At 39.3% G+C, this 23,405-nt stretch overlaps 1 protein-coding gene and 1 long non-coding RNA gene across 3 annotated transcripts in view; one reads left to right on the top strand and one right to left on the bottom strand.

Annotated features, from left to right (window-relative positions):
* The window catches only part of AGPS (alkylglycerone phosphate synthase), a 127,107-nt gene extending 118,474 nt beyond the window's left edge, over window positions 1-8,633 (bottom strand). The window contains exon 1 of one of the 2 annotated variants that reach the window (XM_044933249.2): window positions 8,252-8,633. In XM_044933249.2, the coding sequence (XP_044789184.2) occupies window positions 8,252-8,595 (344 nt within the window). In that variant the 5' untranslated portion in view covers window positions 8,596-8,633. The remainder of the gene's footprint in view (window positions 1-8,251) is intronic. The other variant, XM_006054504.4, reaches the window with a different exon arrangement.
* Window positions 8,599-15,022, top strand: LOC112577767. The gene is made up of 3 exons (XR_006547115.2): window positions 8,599-8,736; window positions 9,308-9,687; window positions 13,422-15,022. It is a non-coding gene; the product is annotated as an uncharacterized LOC112577767 (long non-coding RNA).
* The last annotated feature ends 8,383 nt before the right edge of the window (window positions 15,023-23,405 follow it).

Below are 23,405 nucleotides of genomic sequence, written 5' to 3' on the forward strand. Positions count from 1 at the left end.
TGCTTCTTCCAGCCCAGCGTTTCCCATGATGTACTCTGCATAGAAGTTAAATAAGCAGGGTGACAATATACAGCCTTGACATACTCCTTTTCCTATTTGGAACCAGTCTATTGTTCCATGTCCACTTCTAACTGTTGCTTCCTGACCTGCATACAGGTTTCTCAAGAGGCAGGTCAGGTGGTCTGGTATTCCCATCTCTTTCAGAATTTTCCACAGTTTCTTGTGATCCACACAGTCAAAGGCTTTGGCATAGTCAGTAAAGCAGAAATAGATGTTTTTTTTCTGGAACTCTCTTGCTTTTTCCATGATCCAGCAGATGTTGGCAATTTGATCTCTGGTTCCTCTGCCTTTTCTAAAACCAGCTTGAACATCTGGAAGTTCACGGTTCATGTATTTTCAACCCTGGCTTGGAGAATTTTGAGCATTACTTTACTAGTGTGTGAGATGAGTGCAATTGTGCGGTAGTTTGAGCATTCTTTGGCATTGCCTTTCTTTGGGATTGGAATGAAAACTGATCTTTTCCAGTCCTGTAGCCACTGCTGAGTTTTCCAAATTTGCTGGCATATTGACTGCAGCACTTTCACAGCATCATCTTTCAGGATTTGAAAGAGCTCAAATGGAATTCCATCACCTCTACTAGCTTTGTTCATAGTGATGCTTTCTAAGGCCCACTTGACTTCACATTCCAGGATGTCTGGCTCTAGGTGAGTGATCACATCATTGTGGTTATCTTGGTCATGAAGATCTTTTTTGTACAGTTCTTCTGTGTATTCTTGCCACCTATTCTTAGTATCTTCTACTTCTGTTAGGTCCATACCATTTCTGTCCTTTATCGAGCCCATCTTTGCATGAAATGTTCCTTTGGTATCTCTGATTTTCTTGAAGAGATCCCTAGTCTTTCCCATTCTGTTGTTTTCCTCTATTTCTTTGCATTGATCACTGAGGAAGGATTTCTTATCTATCCTTGCTATTCTTTGGAACTCTGCATTCAGATGCTTATATCTTTCCTTTTCTCCTTTGCTTTTCGCTTCTCTTTTTCTCACAGCTATTTGTAAGGCCTCCGTAGACAGCCATTTTGGGTTTTTGCATTTCTTTTCCATGGGGATGATCTTGATCCCTGTCTCCTGTACAATGTCACGAACCTCCATCCATAGTTCATCAGGCACTCTATCTATCAGATCTAGGCCCTTAAATCTATTTCTCACTCCCACTGTATAATCATAAGTGATTTGATTTAGGTCATACCTGAATGGTCTAGTGGTTTTCCCTACTTCCTTCAATTTAAGTCTGAATTTGGCAATAAGGAGTTCATGATCTGAGCCACAGTCAGCTCCAGAGCAAATAACCTATGACATGTATCCACTCAGTGAAATACTATTCAGTAATGAAGATGAACAAAATACAACCAGAAGCATCAACATGTGTGAATATATTAAACAAAATACTGAAAGGAAAAAGCCAAACACAAAGGAGTACATATGTGATTCCATTATATTATTAATACTTCATTAATATTAAGTCCAAAACAAGCAAATCCAAGCCACTGTGTTAAAAGTCAAGGTAGCGGTTATCCTGGGGGGCGGGGAGGCAGCACTGGAAACGAACATGAAGAGGGCTTCTGGGGTACTGGTAATATTGTTTCTTAATCTAAATACTAGTAAGATAGATGTGTTCATTTGTAAAAAGTAAGCTATAAACTAAGATTCTTGCATTTACTTTTAGAATAAATTTGTAATAATTCAATAAAGTTTAACAAAAGTAATAAGTATATATACAAATATTTATAACTATCCAGATAAGTTTATACCGCCCCCAAAGTATCTCAGGACCTTCAGTGCTATGTGCACTATACTTGGAGACACAACCAACATATCAAAGAAAGAAAAGGGGAAGGGAAGACCACATTCTGGGAACAGCAATAATTCCGGTATGCAGCTAGAATACACAGTAGGTATCAGGAAATAAAGGATAGCCTGGAAAGGCTGATTTAGACAGATCCTCCTGGAGGACCCAAACTGCCCTACCAAGGACACTATGACATATTCAGGAGGCAATGGGGATAACACAAGCAAATGATGCAGGTGGAAGACTTATTTACCAAAAAGTTTTCAGCCCTTTCCCTCAATTTCTCCTAAAACATTCCAGCAAAATCTCCATTCTCCAGCCTCCAGCTTCCAATGTGGAGGAACTTCAGAAAGGTAACAATCCTGTCCTCTCCCTAGCCCTCATATATTCACTCTTTCTCATGGGAAGAATGACTTTCGCAATTAGTTGCTTCTGAGAGGAGGCACGAAGAACCTGGGGTCAGCCCTTTTCCTGCCTCTCCAATATATCCACTATGGAGAGGTTGTATTTGAGTCTTTCAGTGCCCTGTACGCGGCTTACCAGAGCTGGCTCTGCCCTTCTGTGGTCCAGCGTGACCGGTGACTGAGCACAACTAATGCAGGGCAAACATTAGGCAGCCCTGACCTAAGCCATATACTCCAGCCAGCTTTATTGGTAATAAAGCTGACATTTTCACTCCACCTGTCTATATTCTGAATCTTACTTCTCAATTCATTCTGAACTCAGATGTGGGACAGAGGTATAACTAAATATTACTCCAAAGCTCAACAAATAAAGAGAGTAAACTCTACTCAGAATCGTTCGATTTGGTTTGGATTTGAAACTAACATACCAATCTGATAAAGATTAGTTTATTATTAATATCTTATTTCAAGAGTAAGAAAATAAAACCAAAAGGAGTTCTTAGCACTTGCTTTTAAAGCATTCCATGAAGTATCTCATCTGACTACGACAGAACTTCATTTTTCTGCAGCCTAAAAAAAGATCACTTAATTTACTACTAGATATGTTTATTAAGTGACTGGAAGTGATGGCTCTATAGTAGAAACTTCCTGACATAAGAGGAAGTCTACTTACAGAAGATGGGGTCTATCTCAAAATGATACTTCCAGTCTAAGAGAAGTATCATACCAAATAACCATGGAGGTTAAGTATTCAGGGTTTCTTATTCACTTATAGTGGAGAAGGAAATGGCAACCCACTCCAGTATCCTTGCCTGGAGAATCCCATGGACAGAAGAGGCTGGAGGGCTACAGTCCATGGGGTCGCAAAGAGTCGGACACGAATGAGTGACTAATACACGTACACACACAGTCACTTATAATCCAAAGATAGTTAATTTACGCCCAGGCAGTAAATCCCCCATTACTTCTCTTCTCCTTTCTCCTCTGATCTAGGGTCATCCACAGTCCTCCTTTCCCTTTTATCCCCGACACCATCTTCTTTCACAGGTCAAACAACAAAATTCACTTGCAAAAGGAAACAGGTTGGTCCATGTTTTTAAACAATGTATTACATTTTCTTAAATTATGAATTTCATTTTGACAGGATCAAAATGAAATTTATATTTAATAATATATAAAAATATATAAAACATATTTTATAATATATAAGTACAATATAAACTAATGCTCTCTTAATTATGACACTGTATATGATCATGATCTATTCAATCACAAAAGATTTGAAACTTAGATGACAAAATGACTTGATGATTACCAAGTAGGTAGCTTACCCCTAGAACAATGTCAAGTGCAGTAATACTGCATAGGTGAGAAATGCAGCCTGTGGAGTAAGACAGATCAGAGTTGAATTGCTGTCTCTTTTATTTTGCAGTTGTGTGACTTTAGACAAGTCAACTACCCTAAGTCTCTCCTCCTTCATTTGTAACATACATATAGTATCACCTCCTTTTCAGAGCTATTGTGAAAATTAAATGAGACAATGTACACGCCTCAGCAGGATACCTGGTACATTAGCACTTAAGCAAATTAAAAGTTCTATTACTACTATTACTAGAATTCCTAGCTAGGAACTCAAAGTAGGTTAAGTATTTCATTCAGCATAATTACTAAAATAAGCTCTAAGCTTATCAAATGACAGTAAATTGTAAGTCAGGTCACTTGTGCAAATAACCTTGTTGCAGAAATTCATCAGCTCTTACGGGCTTCAGGATGCCCTTCTGGGAAATATTTACAAGAAGTTAACTCACATTTTTCCTTCTGGAAAATATCTACCAAGGTTCTTGTAGATGTTAAATAATACACTATTTTTTAAAGAATGGTGTATATAAATGACACTATGAGCAAGTAAATTACATAATTAAAAGCTTTCTTAATCAGATATTCTTTTGATCTGAACTATAAGAGTTTACAACTGCTATAAAAATTACCACAGAACAGTTTTGACTAATGCAAACCACAAGAGGTTGTAGTCAAAATTACAACTGGGGAAGTGGTTACTGGTAATGGAGGGACAGATGTGAACAAGGGTTCTTTTCCTTCTTTTTCATAACACTATAATAGCTTTAAAAAAATTGAAAAAAATTCAAAACCAAGGCATAAAAATGTCACATATTTGGCTGACATTTACTATGATTTTTAGGAATCTAAAACTGCATTCAGAACCAAGAGTAGAAAGAAATTGTTCATGGAGTAATAAGGCACTTACAGGAAAACAGAAGTCCAAAAGTAACCCATCATCCTCAAAACTCTACTCCACAACTTCAAATAAAGAAAATATATGTTCTTGGATAGAAGTAATTAAAATCTACTCATAAGAGATCATGTGACAAGTGTAACAGGTTTTAAATATCAACTAATGCACCAACTTTCAAAATGCAAACCCATCCACTTCTCTGTTCTCATTGCCATCATCTTGAATTAATCCTTCATTATTTCTCCCGTATTCTGCTTTAACAGTCTCCCTGAATGGATCTTCCCATACCCATCCTCATCCTTCTGCAATCCATTCTTAACCTTGCAGCTGCAGTGATTGCTCTCCAACCCATATCCAATCTGATCACATCCCTTCTCAGCTTAATTCCTTTAAGGGCTCTCCATCACCACACCTCCTATGCTGCATTGTTTTTCATTATATGTCACACAATAATCTGTCATACTGTATTACTTGTCTGTTACACTATCTCCATTCCAAACAGAATGTAAGTCTACAAGGGTAGAGTTTTTGTTCACTGTTATATGCTGCATAGTAAGCACTCAAACATTCACACATATAAGAGTGAAAGAACAAAAGGACTGATGACCTACAGGCCAAGGGCCTCCATGACCTGCTCACGCCCTCCTCTTTTAACTTACTCCCACCTCTACCAATACTGAATTGTCTAATTACCTAAATACAAGGTTCACTTTCCCGCCCTCCTGCTTTGCCATATGCTATGACTTCTGTCTATAATGCCAACGTTCCTCACCACCAAATCAACCTGCCATACTGTCATCCATATTTTAAAACCGTCTTCAGAAAGCTTCTTCTGAGGCCCTAGACAGAATATACCACTCTTTCTGTCCTCTGTGCTACATCTGTATCTACACTGGCTCTACTCAAAATGTGCTGGAATGTACACCTTCCTTGCTAGATTGAATTTTTTGAGGCCAAGGACTATTATCTCTTTACTTTCAGTACCTAAGACAACATCTATCATAAAGCAACTACTCTATACATGTTAAGTAAATTGACATATACATGACTACCCTGTAAGAGGAATGAAAGCATTAAGTTTCAAGAAGTTACTCCTGCAATTCCAAGATGATAACCAGCCATGAAATAAAAGAATTTCAACCAATGACATCATCCCAGGTAATGAAAGGGAGTTATACAAATAACATACATGACCAAATCCTTCCAAAATAACGATATACAGTCACATTCACACTTCACTAGAAATACACACTGGTTCCTTCCTGCTCCATCACTTGCCTTCCCTTTTGGCTCTGCTCTGGTGCTGGTAGACTGAGTTCCAGCTAAGCAGTAGGAAATAGAAGGGACACCTGGGTCCCCATGAAAAACACATTAAGCAGATCACTCTTGTGAAGGTGCTTTTGATACTTCATGTAATATAAGTTTTGTTTTCCCTCATCCTATTATTCAAACTTTAACATAGTTGTACAGGATTAGATTTTACCACATCTAATCCTGAAGGAAATACCAGGGCCATTAATGGCATAGATTACATGCAGCTGGGCCTTCAGTCCATGGAGCAGCTACAGAAGGCCTCCCAGACCAGTCACCCTCAGCTGTGGGAAGCCTCATCCATTACCCCATTGTGCTTTCCAAACATTACTATTTTTCTCTGAATGCCATAAATAAAGGACCCAAGTCCAACTTTAAGGAACACTTGTCCTCTCTACTTAGTTCAAGAGTATGAACCTGCATATAAATGTACAATCACACACATGCACACAAAAGAATGGACATAAATGTACATTAAACCATTAGAAAACTTTAAAGTTTTAAATCCAATCACAGCTAATATAACTTCAAATGAAGCCAGAGGCCAGAATGTGAATGTGACCCTTGATTCCTTCCTCCCCCACCATTCAGTAATCAAGTTATGGAAAATTTGCCTCCTAATACTTTTTCAAATAGATTGCCCACTCCCAGCATTATGCCGGAGTTCAGAATCACAGCATTTCTCATTGGGATATTAGTCTTCTAAATAAATGGTTTATTCTTTTAAATTTCTTGGACTCAATCAAAACTGCATCTCCCATTTGTTGAAGGGTTATGAAATCAGCATTGTACTAAGCACTTGATCACTTTACATTATTCAATTCTCACAGCAACAATGCAAAGCAGGGCTTACTGTCCTCATTTTCACAGATGAGGGGTCTAAAGCTCTGAGAGAGGCTAAGTAACTTGCCCAAGGTCATGCAGCTGGAATTGTGGAGTGGAAATTCAAACTCAAATCTATGTTCCCCAAACCCATATGCTCAACTGCTTAAACCTTCAACTCAATCCCCAGTGTGACCTTTCTAAAGGTAAATGTAATCATATTTTACTGTACATAAAATCTTGTAAACAAGACCAGCCTATCCGCTCCTCATCCTAAGCTATTCTCACCTCTTCCTGCAACACTTAACTCTTAGCAGGTCAACCTCTCACTGCTTTACCTGTGAACACAGCTTTTTCACTAAGAATGCTTTTCTCCATTGGCAGGCTACTCCCAGAACAACCTTCGAGATTTACTCAGGCAATCCCTACCCTGGAAAGCCTTCACCCTAATAAATAAATACCCAAAACTGGGTTAAGTGACTGTTTGCTATGGTTAGCAGCTAACTTTCTTATTATACTGTATTATAACTTTATCTTCTTAGGTTATCAGTTCCTTATGAGTAAATACTGCATTTTTAAATCTCTACATTCTTAGTACAGTGAGTATGTAGTAGGACTCACGAATATTGAATTAATGAATGAATTCATCAGAAACAGTACAGTTTAAGAATTTGGCCCTAAAGTCAACTTGGCCAGATTTCGAAAACTAACCTGCCACACGGTGAACCTGCCAAGCCTAGAGCAGGCTTCTAAATCTTGTTTACTTCTTCATCTATAAAATGAAAGATAACTGCACCTACCTCACAGTTTGGAGAGGAGTAAAAGAAATTAGATTTAGCACAATCTCTGACATTGAAAGTACACATTAAACATTAACTTTTTTTTCACTTTCAAAGTTAATCCATGCTGACAAAGCCACATCTCAAATAACAGCTTTTCCTAGTGGCTTGCATCAGAGCTTATCAGTTCTCTAAAAAGTCTTAAGATATCTTATAAACAACCTCACCCACAAACAAGGATCTTTCAGCTTTTGGTTACACCAGAGCTCAGTAGCTACCACCACACCCTAAGTCACTAGCAGTGTCTTCTACTTATTGCTTCTTCCCATCCCTCGATTTCCTCCTCCCTCAAAGATCGCATGCCCCTAAGCAAGCAGAAATCCACCCCAGAAACCAGCAGCTGCACCTTCTTCCAGGAACCGCCACCTCACACCCAAGCTAGAGCGAATTTAAAGAGATCCATCATTTGGTACAAACTTAAATTTCTTTGGAGGATCATAATTAAACCCTTCTATTTATTCTAAGACGCTGGCTTCCTAAATATTAATTCAAGACAGACAATGAATTTCTGGCATTATGAATCCATGAAAAAAGGTCCCCTGAAAGCCTTCCCCAATATGAGTTCTTCAGGTTTATTACTCTCAAATAGTAACCAAAACCCATTTCATCCTGCTTGTCATCTACGCTCTCTTCAAAGAGATGGTCCGCACTTTCAGGGACCGGAATGCCTTCCCCCCTCCCGTGTCACCTCCCTTCCCACCTCGCCCGTGCCCTCCCGCATCACAGGCCCGGCCTGGTCCCTCACCAGCGTCTGGCTCAACAGAGACGTCACTCACCGCTTCTTGGGGATGGTGCCCGACTCTTGCGCGGCGGGAGTGGCAGTGGGCGCCGCCGTGCCGGTCGCCGCGGTTCTCCGCGCTTTGCAATCATTGGTACTCAGAGCTTCCTGCGGCCGGCCCAGCAGATGGCCTGAAAGAACTCGCAGCCTCCTCCCGGCGCGGTCCCGCTCCGGATCCCGGTCCCGTTCCCGGTCCGCTGTGGACCCGGAGCCCGCGCCCGCGCCCGCGGCCGTCCCGCCCGCCGCAGCCGCCGCCTCCGCCATGGCTTCCGCCTTGTGCCGCCGCCCGGGGCCGCTGGGCGCGGGTGAAAGGTCACTCAGAACGGCGCCCGGGAGGACCATTCGCTGCGGCGCATCCCGGCAGCCACCGCGGCGACTGGGCGGCGGGTGCCATGCGCCTGGAGCTTCTTTTTCCCAGCTCCCGCCCACCGCGGCCGCCCGCCTCCACGGTCACGCCCCAGACCGCTGACACCTGTCAAGCAGGTGAGTTCGAGCCGTCCCGGGATTAGCCTGGTCTGAGTCAGGCAAGATTTGGAGCCAAACCGCAAACGCTCCCCGAGGTGACCTAGTGCGCTGGGTGGTCTTCTCGGGTGAGGCCTGAGCCTCCGGAGTAGCTCTCAGGACCAGACTCCTCGGACCATCTGGGGACCTGACGAGCGAACCAACGCCATCATTTCCTGGGCCCACCTCTTCTCTCCCTCGCTGCGAGGGTCACTAAAAGTAACCCGGAACTGATTGGTTGCCTATAACCATCAAAGCAAATTCCTATCATTTTCTCGTCACCTACTTCGAGCCTGGCACTGTGCTCAATGCTAGATCTCAAGTAAGTAAGCTTTGAAAAAACTGAAATGAGAAAACAGACTCGGAGACTCTTAAGTTGCCCAAAGGCGTGCACCTAGTAAACACTAATGCTGAGTTGCAACCTAGGTTCTCTTTTTGTGGTTACTGGGTGTTGCACCTTTCTTTGCATTTTCCTAGTAGTGCCAAAGATTTATGTTGCTAGAGATAAAATTGTTATTGTTTGGTTGCTAACTCCTGTCCAACTCTTTTGCAGCTCCATGGACTGTAGCCCTCAAGGCTCCACTGTCCATGGGATTTCCCAGGCAAAAATACTTAGTGAATTGCCATTTCCTTCTCCAGAGGATCTTCCTGACTCAGGGATCAACCCTGCATCTCCAGGCGGATTCTTTACCACTGAGCCACCTGGGAAACCCAAAGATAAAATTACCCAACAACTGTTCTGAAGACGTCTCGGTCATCTACATTTTGACTTCATTTCTGGAGAGCAGCACTTAGTGAAATGGGAGGTGCGTCAGTAGGACTGTGCTCCACAACCGTTTTCAGCCAGCTAATCAGATAGACTTTTATCAGCCACCTTGCAGACCTCAACCATCAGAAGTAAGAGCTCCTTTTCGCATAAGGTGCGATTTAAAAGTAAGTCTTGGGAATGGTAAGAAAAGGCATTGCCATAAGCTTTCTGAGTCCATTGAGTTCACCTCCTTTCTGAGTAGCCACCTGCTTGCTAACACAGTCTTCTGCAAAAGAGTTAAGATATTCCAGAAGTTATTTGAGCAATACAAAAGAACCATTTAATAATTTGGAGAAAATTCAGGTAAACAGTAAAGAGGACTTGATTTGTATTCCTGACCACCAAATCTGAAAGAGAGAGTTCAGCATTAAGCATCCAGTCTAGCTACAGGATCACTGAGCCCCACTCCTGTTAAGCTGCTGCTTCTAACCACTGTCTCTTTGAGATAGACTAGGAGTGGGAAAAGGGAGCAGCAGGAGTAAATTGCTGTGAATGCTGTAAGGAAAAAGACTGCTTAAATTTGAGAATTCAGCAACTCTAGTCTTTGAGCTTCTCACACCCTTCTAGATGTTTCTAGAACAGTACTGAAACACCAAGCAGCATGTTTGCTTGCAATCACGTAAAAGCCTTGGTGAAGTCACTCAGTCATGTCCAACTCTTTGCAACCCCGTGGACAGTAGCTCGCCAGGCTCCTCCATCCATGGGATTTTCCAGGCAAGAGTACTGGAGTGGGTTGCCATTTCCTTCTCCAAAAGTCTTTGATTTCTTGCCAGAATGCTGTATAAGCAACAACTGCCTCAGAATCTTTTTGGAATAGGACAGGTCTATTAATTTTTGCTTGAGTCCCAGAGAGCTCAATCTAATACCAATTGTCATGCCTTAAATGTAAATGTAGTTAACTGACTCCCACAGTCTTTTCCATGTTGAAGTTGAACATGCTTCTTGCCAACTCTCAGGAGACAAAATTCATAAATTTTGCCAATATCAACAATAATAAAAACCTTACCTACTGGGTGATGGAAAATTTGATATAAACCAAAATTATATTTTTGGTGTAAACTATTATAGCATTAGAAAAACTGATTATATATATTTCAGATATGTGCACAGTAATGAAAACCATGTAGGCAGTAACAACACTTGGTGAGAGCCTATTACATAACTAATTCATGTGCTGTGAGATGCAAAAGCGTTTAAGCCTATGCTTCATCTACATGGTAAAATTAGCTGGTTAGGAGTTGGGATATATGTGGGGAAGAAACTGTGATACTATTAAGTGAAACAAGTGTGATATAGGTTACGTTAGGAAATCCTTTCCCCTAATCCCTCTCCTTACAAGAGCAAAGCCCAAGCAGAGTGCCTTATTACTTATTTCATCCTTCTTAAGAGAAACAGATATTTCACATAAGGCATGGTCCACTGAGTTTGAGCAAACTGAGAAATAGTGAAGGACAGGGAAGCATGGCATGTTGCAGTCCATGGGGTCACAAAGAGTCAGAGACGACTGAGTGACTGAACAACAATGGTCCATTGAAATGCCCTCCAAAGGCAAAACCTCAGTGATAATCACATTCAGCAGGGCCATCTCCACAAACTTATTCGTTTTGAGTCCTGGAACACGTGGCCCTTAATAACCTAGATCCCCATGGAGAGTGCTTTATTTGCATTTACAACATCTCTTCTAATATGAAGCACGAAAAAGTGAAATTAACTCCTGAAACATGCACCAAATTTTTTTATTGCACTGACTTTCATTGCTTATCTTCAGAGTTGATTAGTGATCCTTGGAAGGAATTCTTGAATTTTAGACATTTTTATTAGGAAATGAGAAAAAGTAAACCAAAGTATAATTTATCATAGATCAAAAACCCATGTAACTTCCATCTAGATTGAAAAATAGAGGGTTGCCAGCACCCCAGAAGTCCCTCTTACGCCCTCTCCCAATCAGTTCACACTCTCTACCTGTCAAAGTAACCACTGTCCTGAGTTTTATGATACACATTTCCTTGGTTTTTTATGCTTATCAATAAAGCATGCATATGTTTCCTGTTTTTTTTTTCATTTATATGAATAGTATTATATAGTATGTTCTTTTGTGTCTGCTTTCATTCACTCAACATTATGAGATTCATTCATATTGTTGCATGTAGTTGCAGTGCGTTCATTTTCCTTGCTGTATAGTATTCCATTGAATGTGTATACCAGGGTTTTTCTACAATTAATGGAGTTGTTTCCAGTTTGTTTTTTGTTGTGGATATGGTTGCTATAAATATTTTTGAATATGTCTCTGCTGCTGCTGCTGCTGCTAAGTCGCTTCAGTCGTGTCCAACTCTGTGCAACCCCATAGACGGCAGCCCACCAGGCTCCCCCGTCCCTGGGATTCTCCAGGCAAGAACACTGGAGTGGGTTGCCATTTCCTTCTCCAATGCATGAAAGTGAAAAGTGAAAGTGAAGTCGTGCAGTCGTGTCTGACTCTTAGCGACCCCATGAACTGTAGCCCACCAGGCTCCTCCATCCATGGGATTTTCCAGGCAAGAGTACTGGAGTGGGGTGCCATTGCCTTCTCTGGAATATGTCTCTAGGTGGACATATAGATGAATTTCGGTAACATATACCCATCTAAGAGTGGAATATCTAGGTCATCAAATATGTATACGTTTAATAGATAATGAAATACCAGACTTTTCCAAAGGGATTGTACAAAATCTATTCCAGCTTCATAGGATACTTCCCATATTTATTTATTTAAAACTAAATAGACTGACAATAACATGTCAGAACTCTCATATGGGAACTCTCCTAAGCTGCTGGAATAGATTTTATACAATTCCTTTGGCTTCCCTGGTGGCACAGTGGTGAAGAATCTGCCTGCAATGCAAAAGACCCAGGTTTGATCCTGGGCTGGCAATATCCCCTCGTGAAGGGAATGGCTACCTACTCCAATATTCTTGCCTGGAAAATCCCATGGACAGAGGAGTCTGGCAGGGCTGCAGTCCATGGTGTCACAAAGAGTAGGACACGAATGAGCAACAAACCCTTTAACTTTTCATAATACTTTTGGAAAAGCCTGGCATTTCCTTATCTATTAAATATATGCATACTTGAGGACTTAGAAATTCCACTCTTAGATGAGTACGTTACAGAAATTCATCTACATGTCCACCTAGAGACATTTTATAGCAATCTTACCCAAAACAGTCCCAAACTGGAAACAACTCTACTAATTGTAGAATAAACTCTGGTATGCAATTATATACTGTTGGGCTTCCCCGGTGACTCAGTGGTAAAGAATCTACCTGCAGCATGGAAGATGCAAGTTCAGTCCCTGGGTTAGGAAGATCCCCTGGAGAAGGAAATGGCAACCCACGCCAGTATTTTTGCCTGGGAAATCCCATGGACAGAGAAGCCTGGTGGGCTACAGTCCATGGGGTCATAAGAGTCAGACATGCTTAGTGACTAAAGAACAACAATAAAGATAGATCTCCTGTATTACTTTCTAGAAGCCTTAGAATTTTTCCATTCACATTTATAATTACAGGTTACCTGGAATTGATTTTTACTTATGGTGTGGAGATCAGGTTTCTTTTTTTTTCCCAGTATGAGTATTCAGTTGTTTCAGCACTACTTGTTGAAAATACCTTGTTCTACATTACCACCTTTGTCATAAATCAACTGTTGATAGAACATTAGTCTGTTTCTAGGCTCTGTATTATATTCCATTGGTCTGTTTATCTACCTTAAGCCAGTATCACACTGGCTTAGCTCCTCTTTATTTTTTTCCGTCTTCTACATAGAGTTATATAATTTGTGAATAGTAACAGTTGATTTTTCCTTTCCATCCTTCTTTTTCTTGTTTTAGTCGACTGGCTAGAACCTCCAGTACAATGTTGAAGAGAAGTTGTGGTAGTGGCACCTTTGTCTTGTTCCTGACTTCAAAGGGAAATCTTTCAACACTTCATCAGTGTTTCAACAGGGTTGCTGAGTTTTTGTTTCATTTTGTTTTTTAACAAATCTTTGAGCAGATTAAGGAATTCCCCTTCTAATCCTAACTCTCTTGCTGAGAGTTTTTATCATGATTGGAAATGAGTTTTATCAGATTGTTTTCTGTACCTGTTGAGATGATCATAGGATTTTTCTCTTTTATTCCCTTTGTATGGTAAATTATGTGGGTTGGTTTTCCACTCTTCAGCCAACCTTGCAATGCTGGCATGAACCCAACCTGATCATGATATACTGGCCTTTTTGTATATCATTGAATATAGAGTAGTATTAAATTTTTGTTTAATCTTTTGTGTTATGTTTACAAGTAAGGTTGGTCTGTTATTTTCCTTCTTTTAGTAGAAACATGTCAGATTTTGCTGGTCTCATGAAACAAGCTAGTGAGTACTTCTTTGTTTTCTAGGCTCAAGAAGACTTTGTGTAAGACTCATCATTATTTCTTCCTTAAATGTTTGCTACAATTCACCAAAGAAACAATGTGAACCTAGAGTTTTCTTTATGAGAAGGTCTTTTTATTAAAAGATTAAATAGTTTAATGCTACTCAGATTTTCTGTATCTGCTTGTTTCGGTTTTTAACAGTTTTTTTTAGCACATTGTCTGCTTCATTTACATTTTCAAATTTAATGACAAAGTTTTTCATAGTATCTTCTATTATCACTTAATGTCTATAGAATCTTTGGTAATGTCCTACTTTTTTATTCCCAATACTGGTTATTTTGCTCTCTCTCTTTTTTTAAATCAATTTACCAGGCATTTAGCAATTTTATTACTTTTTTTTTTCTTCTTCTTCTTCTGTCTTCCCTGAGCATCACGGCAGCGCGTCAGGGATTGCCACGCAGCGTTTAAAGACGATGTCACTCACACGAGGACGCCTGGCGAGAGCTTTTATTACTTTTTTAAAAGACCAACTTTTGACTTTGTTGATCCAATTATATGTATGCTTTTTTAAATTAATTTCTACTAATATTATTTCCTATCTTCCAGTTTTTTCCTAATTTTTTAAAATGAATGCTTAGCTCATTGGTTTCTCAGCCTTCTGTTGTGTTTCTTTTCTTATATTTACATTTAGGGCTATAAATTTCTCTATAAGCAATTAACTTCAAGTTTTGATAACATTATTTTCATGATTTTTCAGTTCCAAATAGTTTCCACTTGTATTTGAAAAGAATGATTTGTATTCTCTCTTGTTTAGGAGTATAGTGTTCCTCAGATACAAATTTGATCTAATGATTGTATTGTTCAAGTATTGTATTATATTCAAGTATTCAAGTTCAAGTATTGTTTTATATGTTGTATTGTTTTATATCCCAACTGATATTTTGTTTACTTACTTTATCAGTTATTGAAGGATGTTAAGATCTCCCACTATCATTATGGGTTTATCTCTTTTTCCTTCTACTGCTAATCTTTGCTTTCAGTACTTTGAACCTCTATATTAAATGTCAAAATTATGATATTTTCTTGATGAATTGAACTTTTTATAATTATCAAATATCCCTCTTGCTTTCTAATAATTATTTTTGTTGTAAAGTTTAACTATGGGAGCTTGTATGTGAGTGTGGAGAGTAAGGGGGTGGCCTTATCCTATGACTTACAATCCTTTTGTATTTATATGTTTTAGATGTGTCTCTTGTAAATAGTATTTAGTTGTTTTCTTTAGAAAGTATTAGCACAAAATCTTGGATCATTTAACCTATTTAAATTTAATTCGTTTACTGATATATATGGTGTAATGGCTAACAGCATTACCCTCATTCCCAGACAGACATAGGTTTGAATATTGGCTCCACCATTGATCAGAAAGATGTGTTGTCTCAAGCTTGTCACATTAATATCTTTGGGCTCAGCTCCTTGTCTATAAAGTTGGGATAGTAATAACAACTTCCCAGGGGTATTAAAGGATTAATGAGCAAGAATATAGAAAATTCCAACTGCTATTATGGAAGTGAGAGTGAGGTTGATATAAGGATGACAACCCTCCTACATAAGATAATGCACACTAGAGGGAAAAGAAATGAGGTTGAATGAGAAATGTGAAACCAAATCTGAGGAGCATTGAAAACTTAGCAGAAGAGTAAACATTGATCTGCTGGAAGTTTTTTTAAGTTCTTGAGCAGAGAATTAGCATGACAGTACATTCAGTACTCTGAAATTCATTCTCAAATGGAAGTCGCCTATCAGGTATACCTGTGAAGCTGTCCGTAGTTATAAAAAGAAGCTCTACCAGCAAATGATGAAGACATAAAAAACTCCTACAAAAAAGTCTGTAGGAGTTAGCATTGTTTTTGAATGACAGGAAAGCATTTAATTGTGCTTAGCTGTCTGCTGCAGTAAAGGGCACTGAGTTAGCTCGAGAATGAAGATGTTTAACGGGAAAGTGGCTACAGGCTATGTTCTGTCGCAATACCATTTTAATATTTTATATGTCATAATCACCCTATATAGGGAAAGGAGGAGGAACTACATTAATGTGCCAAATTATTCAGTTAGATTTGAAAGTACTTTATGTTCTATAGCTGCTCTGCTACTAACTTACTATGCAATCTAAAACTGTTTCTTGATTTCTTCATGTTTTAGTTAAGAATAATTTCTGACCTGCCTACCTGTCAGATTTATTGCAAAATGATAAATATGCAAGGACTTTGGAAACCAAAGTCAAAAATTACTTTAAAATAATTATTTTCTTTAGAACAGATTAAAATCAAGATTTGCTATTTATCAGTTAGTACTTTAAGCCAGTAAACATTTAAAGTTTTGCTTTTAGGTAAACTTGAGCTCTTTGGACTCTAAGACTTCTTTATAAATCTTAAAAATCGAGACCCCCCCCCCAACCCCCCCACAAAGAGCTTTTGTTTATGTTTATATCTACCTACATACTACCTATACCATATAATAAATTAAAACTTTAAAATACTTAAAATACTTCTTTGTCAATTTATTTTAAAATAATGATGATCAATAATACATATTTATATAAATAAAATATTTTACTAAAAATAACTGTATTTGGGGAGGACATGAGAAAAATGGCTTTCCTTTACATTTTTTCAAACTGATGTTTTGCTTAATAGAAGACAGTTTAATTCTCATATCTGCTTCTGAATTCAATCAGTTGAAATACCACATGCCATGTAACTACCGAAAATCTCCATGTTACACATATGAGAGAATCAGAGTGAAAAAGATAAATAATGCCTTAGTCTGTTTTGAAAATAGTTTTGACCTTGATTACTCCCTGAAAGGGTTTGGAAGACCCAACAAAGATTCCCAGATCACATTTAAGAACAGCTACTCTAAAATATTTCTATCAGTTCAGTTCAGTCACTCAGTAGTGTCCGACTCTGCGACCCCATTAATCACAGCACGCCAGGCCTCCCTGTCCATCACCATCTCCCGGAGTTCACTCAGACTCACGTCCATCTAGTCGGTGATGCCATCCAGCCATCTCATCCTCTGGTGTCCCCTTCTCCTCCTGCCCCCAATCCCTCCCAGTATCAGAGTCTTTTCCAAAGAGTCAGCTCTTCGCATGAGGTGGCCAAAGTACTGGAGTTTCAGCTTTAGCATCATTCCTTCCAAAGAACACCCAGGTTTGATCTCCTTTAGGATGGACTGGTTGGATCTCCTTGCAGTCCAAGGACTCTCAAGAGTCTTCTCCAACACCACAGTTCAAAAGCATCAATTCTTCGCTGCTCAGCTTTCTTCACAGTCCAACTCTCGCATCCATACATGACCACTGGAAAAACCATAGCCTTGATTAAACGGAACTTTGTTGGCAAAGTAATGTCTCTGCTTTTGAATATGCTATCTACGTTGGTCATAACTTTTCTTTCAAGGAGTAAGTGTCTTTTAATTTCATGGCTGCAGTCACCATCTGCAGTGATTTTGGAGCCCAAAAAGATAAAGTCTGACACTGTTTCCACTGTTTCCCCATCTGTTTCCCATGAAGTGATGGGACTATAGATACATACTAAAACATTTGCTGGGTAAGCTCTAAACAACTGAATGCTAAAAGTAGTTAACACTCTTGCCACAAAGTAGTATGAAATGCCCATTATTCATAAACCAAAGGTGTTAAAAATATTTAAAGAATAATTTCACATTTTGATACATTCTATATGAAATACATATTTTTAAATTTCATACGATCACATTTGAAAGTGATTCCTGCACTTTAAAATCAGATTTCCAAATCCAATTCACATATGAATAGAAACTTAATTCTTATAAATGGGGTATCTAAATTTAGTGTGACCTTTGTGTTGTAACATGATAACTTAAGCTATCTTATAAAATCAGGCTCACACCTATGTTAGTCTTACAATATTATTTATATTGGTGCATGTAAATTAGTGGTAAAGAGTTTAAAGGATGTTCCCAAGGTCATTTTTTAATGCTGTGGAGATGATAGCTTGGCAAAATTCTTTATTCACAAATCCTAGCATTTGAACTTTTTGTATCTCCAGGTTTCTTAGCCCTCCTCATCAGTGCTTTCATGTGTGTGGCCAACAATGATGGAGCACCCAGGAACAAGTGATATTCTCAAAGGCAAGTCTTTTCTGTGCTAATTCATTCCCATCAGAATTGTTTTGTTTTGTTTTCCCATGGATCAAAAGTATTCTTTGGGGGGTAGGGAAAGGAGTGTCTTTGAATTCACTGAGACTCTTCCAGACCACCAGAGAGAGCCAGGTTTAAGGATATTGTAGCATAAATCTCCAGGGTCCTAGACTCAGCTCTGGCAAATCTGCTTTAGGACAGCAGACACTTCTAGGAATTCCTATTCCATATTCAGAACTTACTGAGGAAGTAATTTGCTGCTTAACCCTCCCAGGTGGCATAATCTCTACTCACCATTTCCCATTATTTTTTTGAAAGAATTAACTTCTGAAAGGGGACACTACTGATTTGGGTTATAGGATTATAGTATGAGAAGCTACTGTGAGTGTATTTGGAGTACACACACCTCTAATGGTCACTCCGTCATTATGCTTTTACAGAGAATCACATTTTCTCCTTAGTCCAACTGAACCATGGCACTGCCTGGCACTACCCCAACAATCACATATTGAAGCCTGAGGAAGTATGTAAGCTACTTTGAACTAGGTGATTTGTGATTGTTTTGTTCATACCATGCATGATATGATCTTAATTCCCAGACACGGGATTAAACCCATAATCCCCTGAAGTGTAGGTGCAGAATCTCAACCACTGAACCACCAGGAAAGTCCCTGAATTGGGTTTTTTAAATGATCTATTAACCACCAATGAGCTTCCTGGGTGGAGTAGTAGTAAAGAGTCCACCTGTCAAGCAGCAGAGGTGGGTTTGATCTCTGGGTTGGGAAGATCCCCTGGAGAAGGAAATGGCAACCCACTCCAGTATTCTTGCCTGGGAAATTACATGGACAGAGGAGCCTGTTAATAGGATCACAAAGTTCATAGGATTGCAAAGAGGCAGACACAACTTAGCGACTAAACAACAACATTAACTGCCAAGGCAGTGTTTCTACTGCAGCCCTATAGCTACCATTTAAAGTAGCAATATCTGATTTTGCAATCTACTTTTTAAATGTTGACATATTAAATGACTTTTTCATGCAAGATATATGGTAGCTTTTTCATGTTCTTCTTACCCTTTTTCCTTATTTTTAACACCCCTCCTTATTTTTCCTTTCTTTTAAACTCTTTCTCTTCTGTTTTTTCTACATGGGTCAGTATAATGCAGGACTAGAGAAAGGTAAAGAAATAAAGTATTCAGTGTCATGAAATGGGCAATAAAATTGATCCATGAGCCAAGAGACAAAGTCACGGGAAGACAGCCAAGGCTAATGCCAGGAGGTCCCCATAGAGGAAGACAAAGCAGGAAACACATCCCAAAGTAGAGGCCTGTGCAGAACAACTGATAGCCAGATGGCAAGGCAGGAATGTGAAGATGGTCTAAATGGAAGCCAACTAATTCTGTTAAAGGGGTCCTTTTCTAAAATATGCTCTTTAAAGACATTGTCTGACCCTCTTTAAAGACAGTCTTCAAAATGGATCCTTGATCCAGCTTACCTTAAACTTGTGTGCAAAATAGTTGTGTGTTTAAAGTGTTAGACAATTTTTCATTTCTGTTTCGAAGGCATTCAAGTACCAGTACTAACAATGCATTCATTTCTTTTAAAAAAATGCCAAAGCTACTGGATCCAAAGTAATATTCTGATTTGCTTGTATGTGGTAGGAGGAGGACAGAGTTGAAATTCACATAACTGGAATTTTAATCATAGTCAGTTCTAACACTATTTTTGTGGTGAGCCATAATCAGTTTTTAAACCCATCCATTTAATCACAATTCAGGTTAGAAGCAGACATTGTCTATATAGAGTAGGGTCATAGGATGATTCCCCAGAGAGCAGGCAGGAGGCTCGTAGAGGGTGAACATCAAGAAGCCTCCCCATGGAAGCAGTGCACCAGCTGGAAAAACAAGACACTAGATGCAGTAATAATCATGAAGACATCTAGGCCCCACTGCAGCCAGGGGTTCTGCAAAAGGGAGGGGAAGATATTTGAGTGAATGGGCCACTTCTCATGCTAGTTCTGAGTGTTCCTTATAAAGCACTAGGGGTCAGGAAAATCATCCTTCATTGACTATGCACTGGCCTACCTTTTGTGCCTTAACTACAAGTACATTTGAAGTCAGGGTAAGTACCATCCCAAGTTCTAACTATAGTTTTCTAAAACTCCATCACTGAAGGAGTTTGTTTATTATAACTAAACGACAGATCTTCCAGCTTCCCAGCAGATCTTAAAATGTCAGAGAAAAAGTTGCATAAATGCAGAATTCAGCATATGAGTATGTGAAATCCCCACAAAAATGTATAAAAATTAAGTTTTTTAATACCTTATACCTTTGAATAAATAATACAGTGCAGGATGATGACCAGTTATGCAACTTGCCTACAATAAAAACATATTTCTGCTAAATAACATTTTCTTTAGAACCAATCCGTGAGAACAACAGGTAAACTTCTGCTTCCCAGATTTGAAATAAGATTATTAAAACTACCTTGTCTTATGGGAGAAGACATACCAATGGGAGAAGACAATGTCTTCAATTTGTATCCAAATAACCCAATGCAGATGATAAGCAAAGGAGACATTAAGGTGTTTGGAGAATAGGTCAGACAAAATGGGTCATGTTAAAGCTGGGTGATGGCACATATATACTCCCTACTTCTGTATATGTTTCAAATTTTCCATAATTAAAACTTTATATTTAAAAATTTTTAATTTATCTTTTAAATTACTATTTCAAATATAGTCCATGCTGATTGCAAAAAATCTAGACAGGATAGTAGTGTGAAGGAAAAGGGGGAAAATATTTTAGCATGCATAACTTCTCCCAGTATTCAAATATCAAATAAGATGGGAATTGTTGTTCAGTTGGTCCGTCAGGTCCGACTTTTTTGCAACCCCATGGACTGCAGCACGCCAGGCTTTCCTGTCCTTCACCATCTCCTGGAGCTTGCTCAAACTCATGTCCATTGAGTCAATGATGCCATCCAACCATCTCATCCTCTCTCATTCCCTTCTCCTGCCATCAGTCTTTCCCAGCATCAGGGTCTTTTCTAATGAGTCAGCCCTTCACATCAGGTGGCCAAAGTATTGGAGCTTTAGCTTCAGCATCAGTCCTTCCGATGAATATTCAGGATTGATTTCCTTTAGAATTGACTGGTTTGATCTTGCAGTCCAAGGGACCCTCAAGAGTCTTCTCCAACACCACAGTTCAAAAGCATCAATTCTTCGGCTCTCAGCCTTCTTTATGGTCCAGCTCTCACATCCATACATGACTACTGGAAAAACCATAACTCTGACTATACAGACCTTTGTCAGCAAAGTAGTGTCTCTGCTTTTTAATATGCTGTCTAGGTTGGTCATAGCTTTCCTTCCAAGGAGCAAGTGTCTTTTAATTTCATCACTGCAGTCACCATCTGCAGTGATTTTGGAGACCAAGAGAATAAAGTCTGTCACTGTTTCCACTGTTTCCCCATCTATTTGTCATAAAGTGATGAGACCGGATGCCATGATCTTTGTTTTTTGAAGGTTGAGTTTTAAGCCAGCCTTTCACTCTCCTTTTTCACTTTCATCAAGAGGCTCTTTAGTTCCTTTTAACTTTCTGCCATAAGGGTGGTGTCATCTGCGTATCTGAGGTTATTGATGTTTTTCCAAGCAAATTTAATTCCAGCTTGTACTTCATCCAGCCCAGCATTTCGCAAGGTTTATTCTGTATATAAGTTAAATAAGCAAGGTGACAGTATACAGCCTTGATGTGCTCCTTTCCTGACTTGGAACCAGTCTGTTGTTCCATGTCCAGTTCTAATTGTTGCAAGTAACAGACCATCATTTCTGCCTCCTTCAGTTGGTCAGACAGACAATCCCTAGTACTAAGTGGAAGAGGAAACACAGGAGACAAGGGTCACTGAGGACCATTTTGGAGGCTGGCTACTACATGGAAGATAGAAATACCCTTAAATATTAGAGATATATAAAAATGGACTTGCAGGGGTTGTCTTTAAGTGAAATATATTTGGACCCTGATCCATCTGGGATGGTTATATTGCCAAAGAGGGAGCCAAACAATAACTTCCGGTTATTTAAAACTTTCAAGATACCTAATGCTATAAATCCCCATGTACAAAAGCAAACTACCCTATGAAGAAATCTAGAGGATTGCTGATTTTATCTTCCTTCAAAACTGAAGGGAACACCAAGTTCCCTTAAGTTCTCTTAAAATCTTTTTATCGCCACCTTTCCTTGTGGCTCAGCTGGTAAAGAATCTGCCTGCAATGTGGGAGACCTGGGTTTGATCCCTGGGTTGGGAAGATCCCCTAGAGAAGGGAAAGGCTAACCACTCCAGTATTCTGGCCTGGAGAATTCCATGGACTGTATAGTCACTGGGGTCACAAAGAGTTGGACACAACTGAGCAACTTTCACATATATACATTCCCAAATAGGGTTATGCATGCCTCTGCCAAAGGTCAGTTCCTAGTTTCTAGCTGCATTCCTGGTAGACTTCAGTCTGTCTTGGCACAAGTGTTCTAGCCTGACTTTTTGTTCTTAGTCTTAACAATCCCAACCCAATAATAATGATGGAAGGGAGAGAAAATACAGCAGTGGGTTTTGCCCTTAACTTAAAATCTCAACAAGAGAAGAAAATAATCACCATATTCACAACTAGAAGTCTTGAAGAATACATGAGAAACTTTATAAACTGATGGTCCTACATATCCTGAGACCTAAGTTTATATATACCAAATTAAAGTTATACTTCAGTCTCTTTCTCTGTATTCATCTCTATGTCCACACTTACATATTGATTTCTAGCACCAGTAGTTTTTAAAAATAGTAGTTTTAGGGTTTCCTACACTACTTTCATGGTGTGATCACTCACATCATGATCTTGGAGTGCAAAGTCAAGTGGGCCTTAGGAAGTATCACTACAAATAAAACTAGTGGAGGTGATAGAATTCCAACTGAGCTATTTTAAATCCTAAAAGATAATGCTGTGAAAGTGTTACACTCAATATGCCAGCAAATTTGGAAAACTCAGCAGTGGCCACAGGACTGGAAAAGGTCAGTTTTCATTCCAATCCCAAAGAAATGCAATGCCAAAGAATGCTCAAACTACCGCACAATTGCACTCATCTCACATGCTAGTGAAGTAATGCTCAAAATTCTCCAAGCCAGGCTTCAGTAATACATGAACTGAGAACTTCCAGATGTTCAAGCTGGTTTTAGAAAAGGCAGAGTAACCAGAGATCAAAAATACTAAAACATGGGGACTTCCCTGGTGGTCCAGTGGCTAAGAC

This window comes from Bubalus bubalis, chromosome 2, assembly GCF_019923935.1.
Source record: "Bubalus bubalis isolate 160015118507 breed Murrah chromosome 2, NDDB_SH_1, whole genome shotgun sequence".
Lineage (NCBI taxonomy): Eukaryota > Metazoa > Chordata > Mammalia > Artiodactyla > Bovidae > Bubalus > Bubalus bubalis.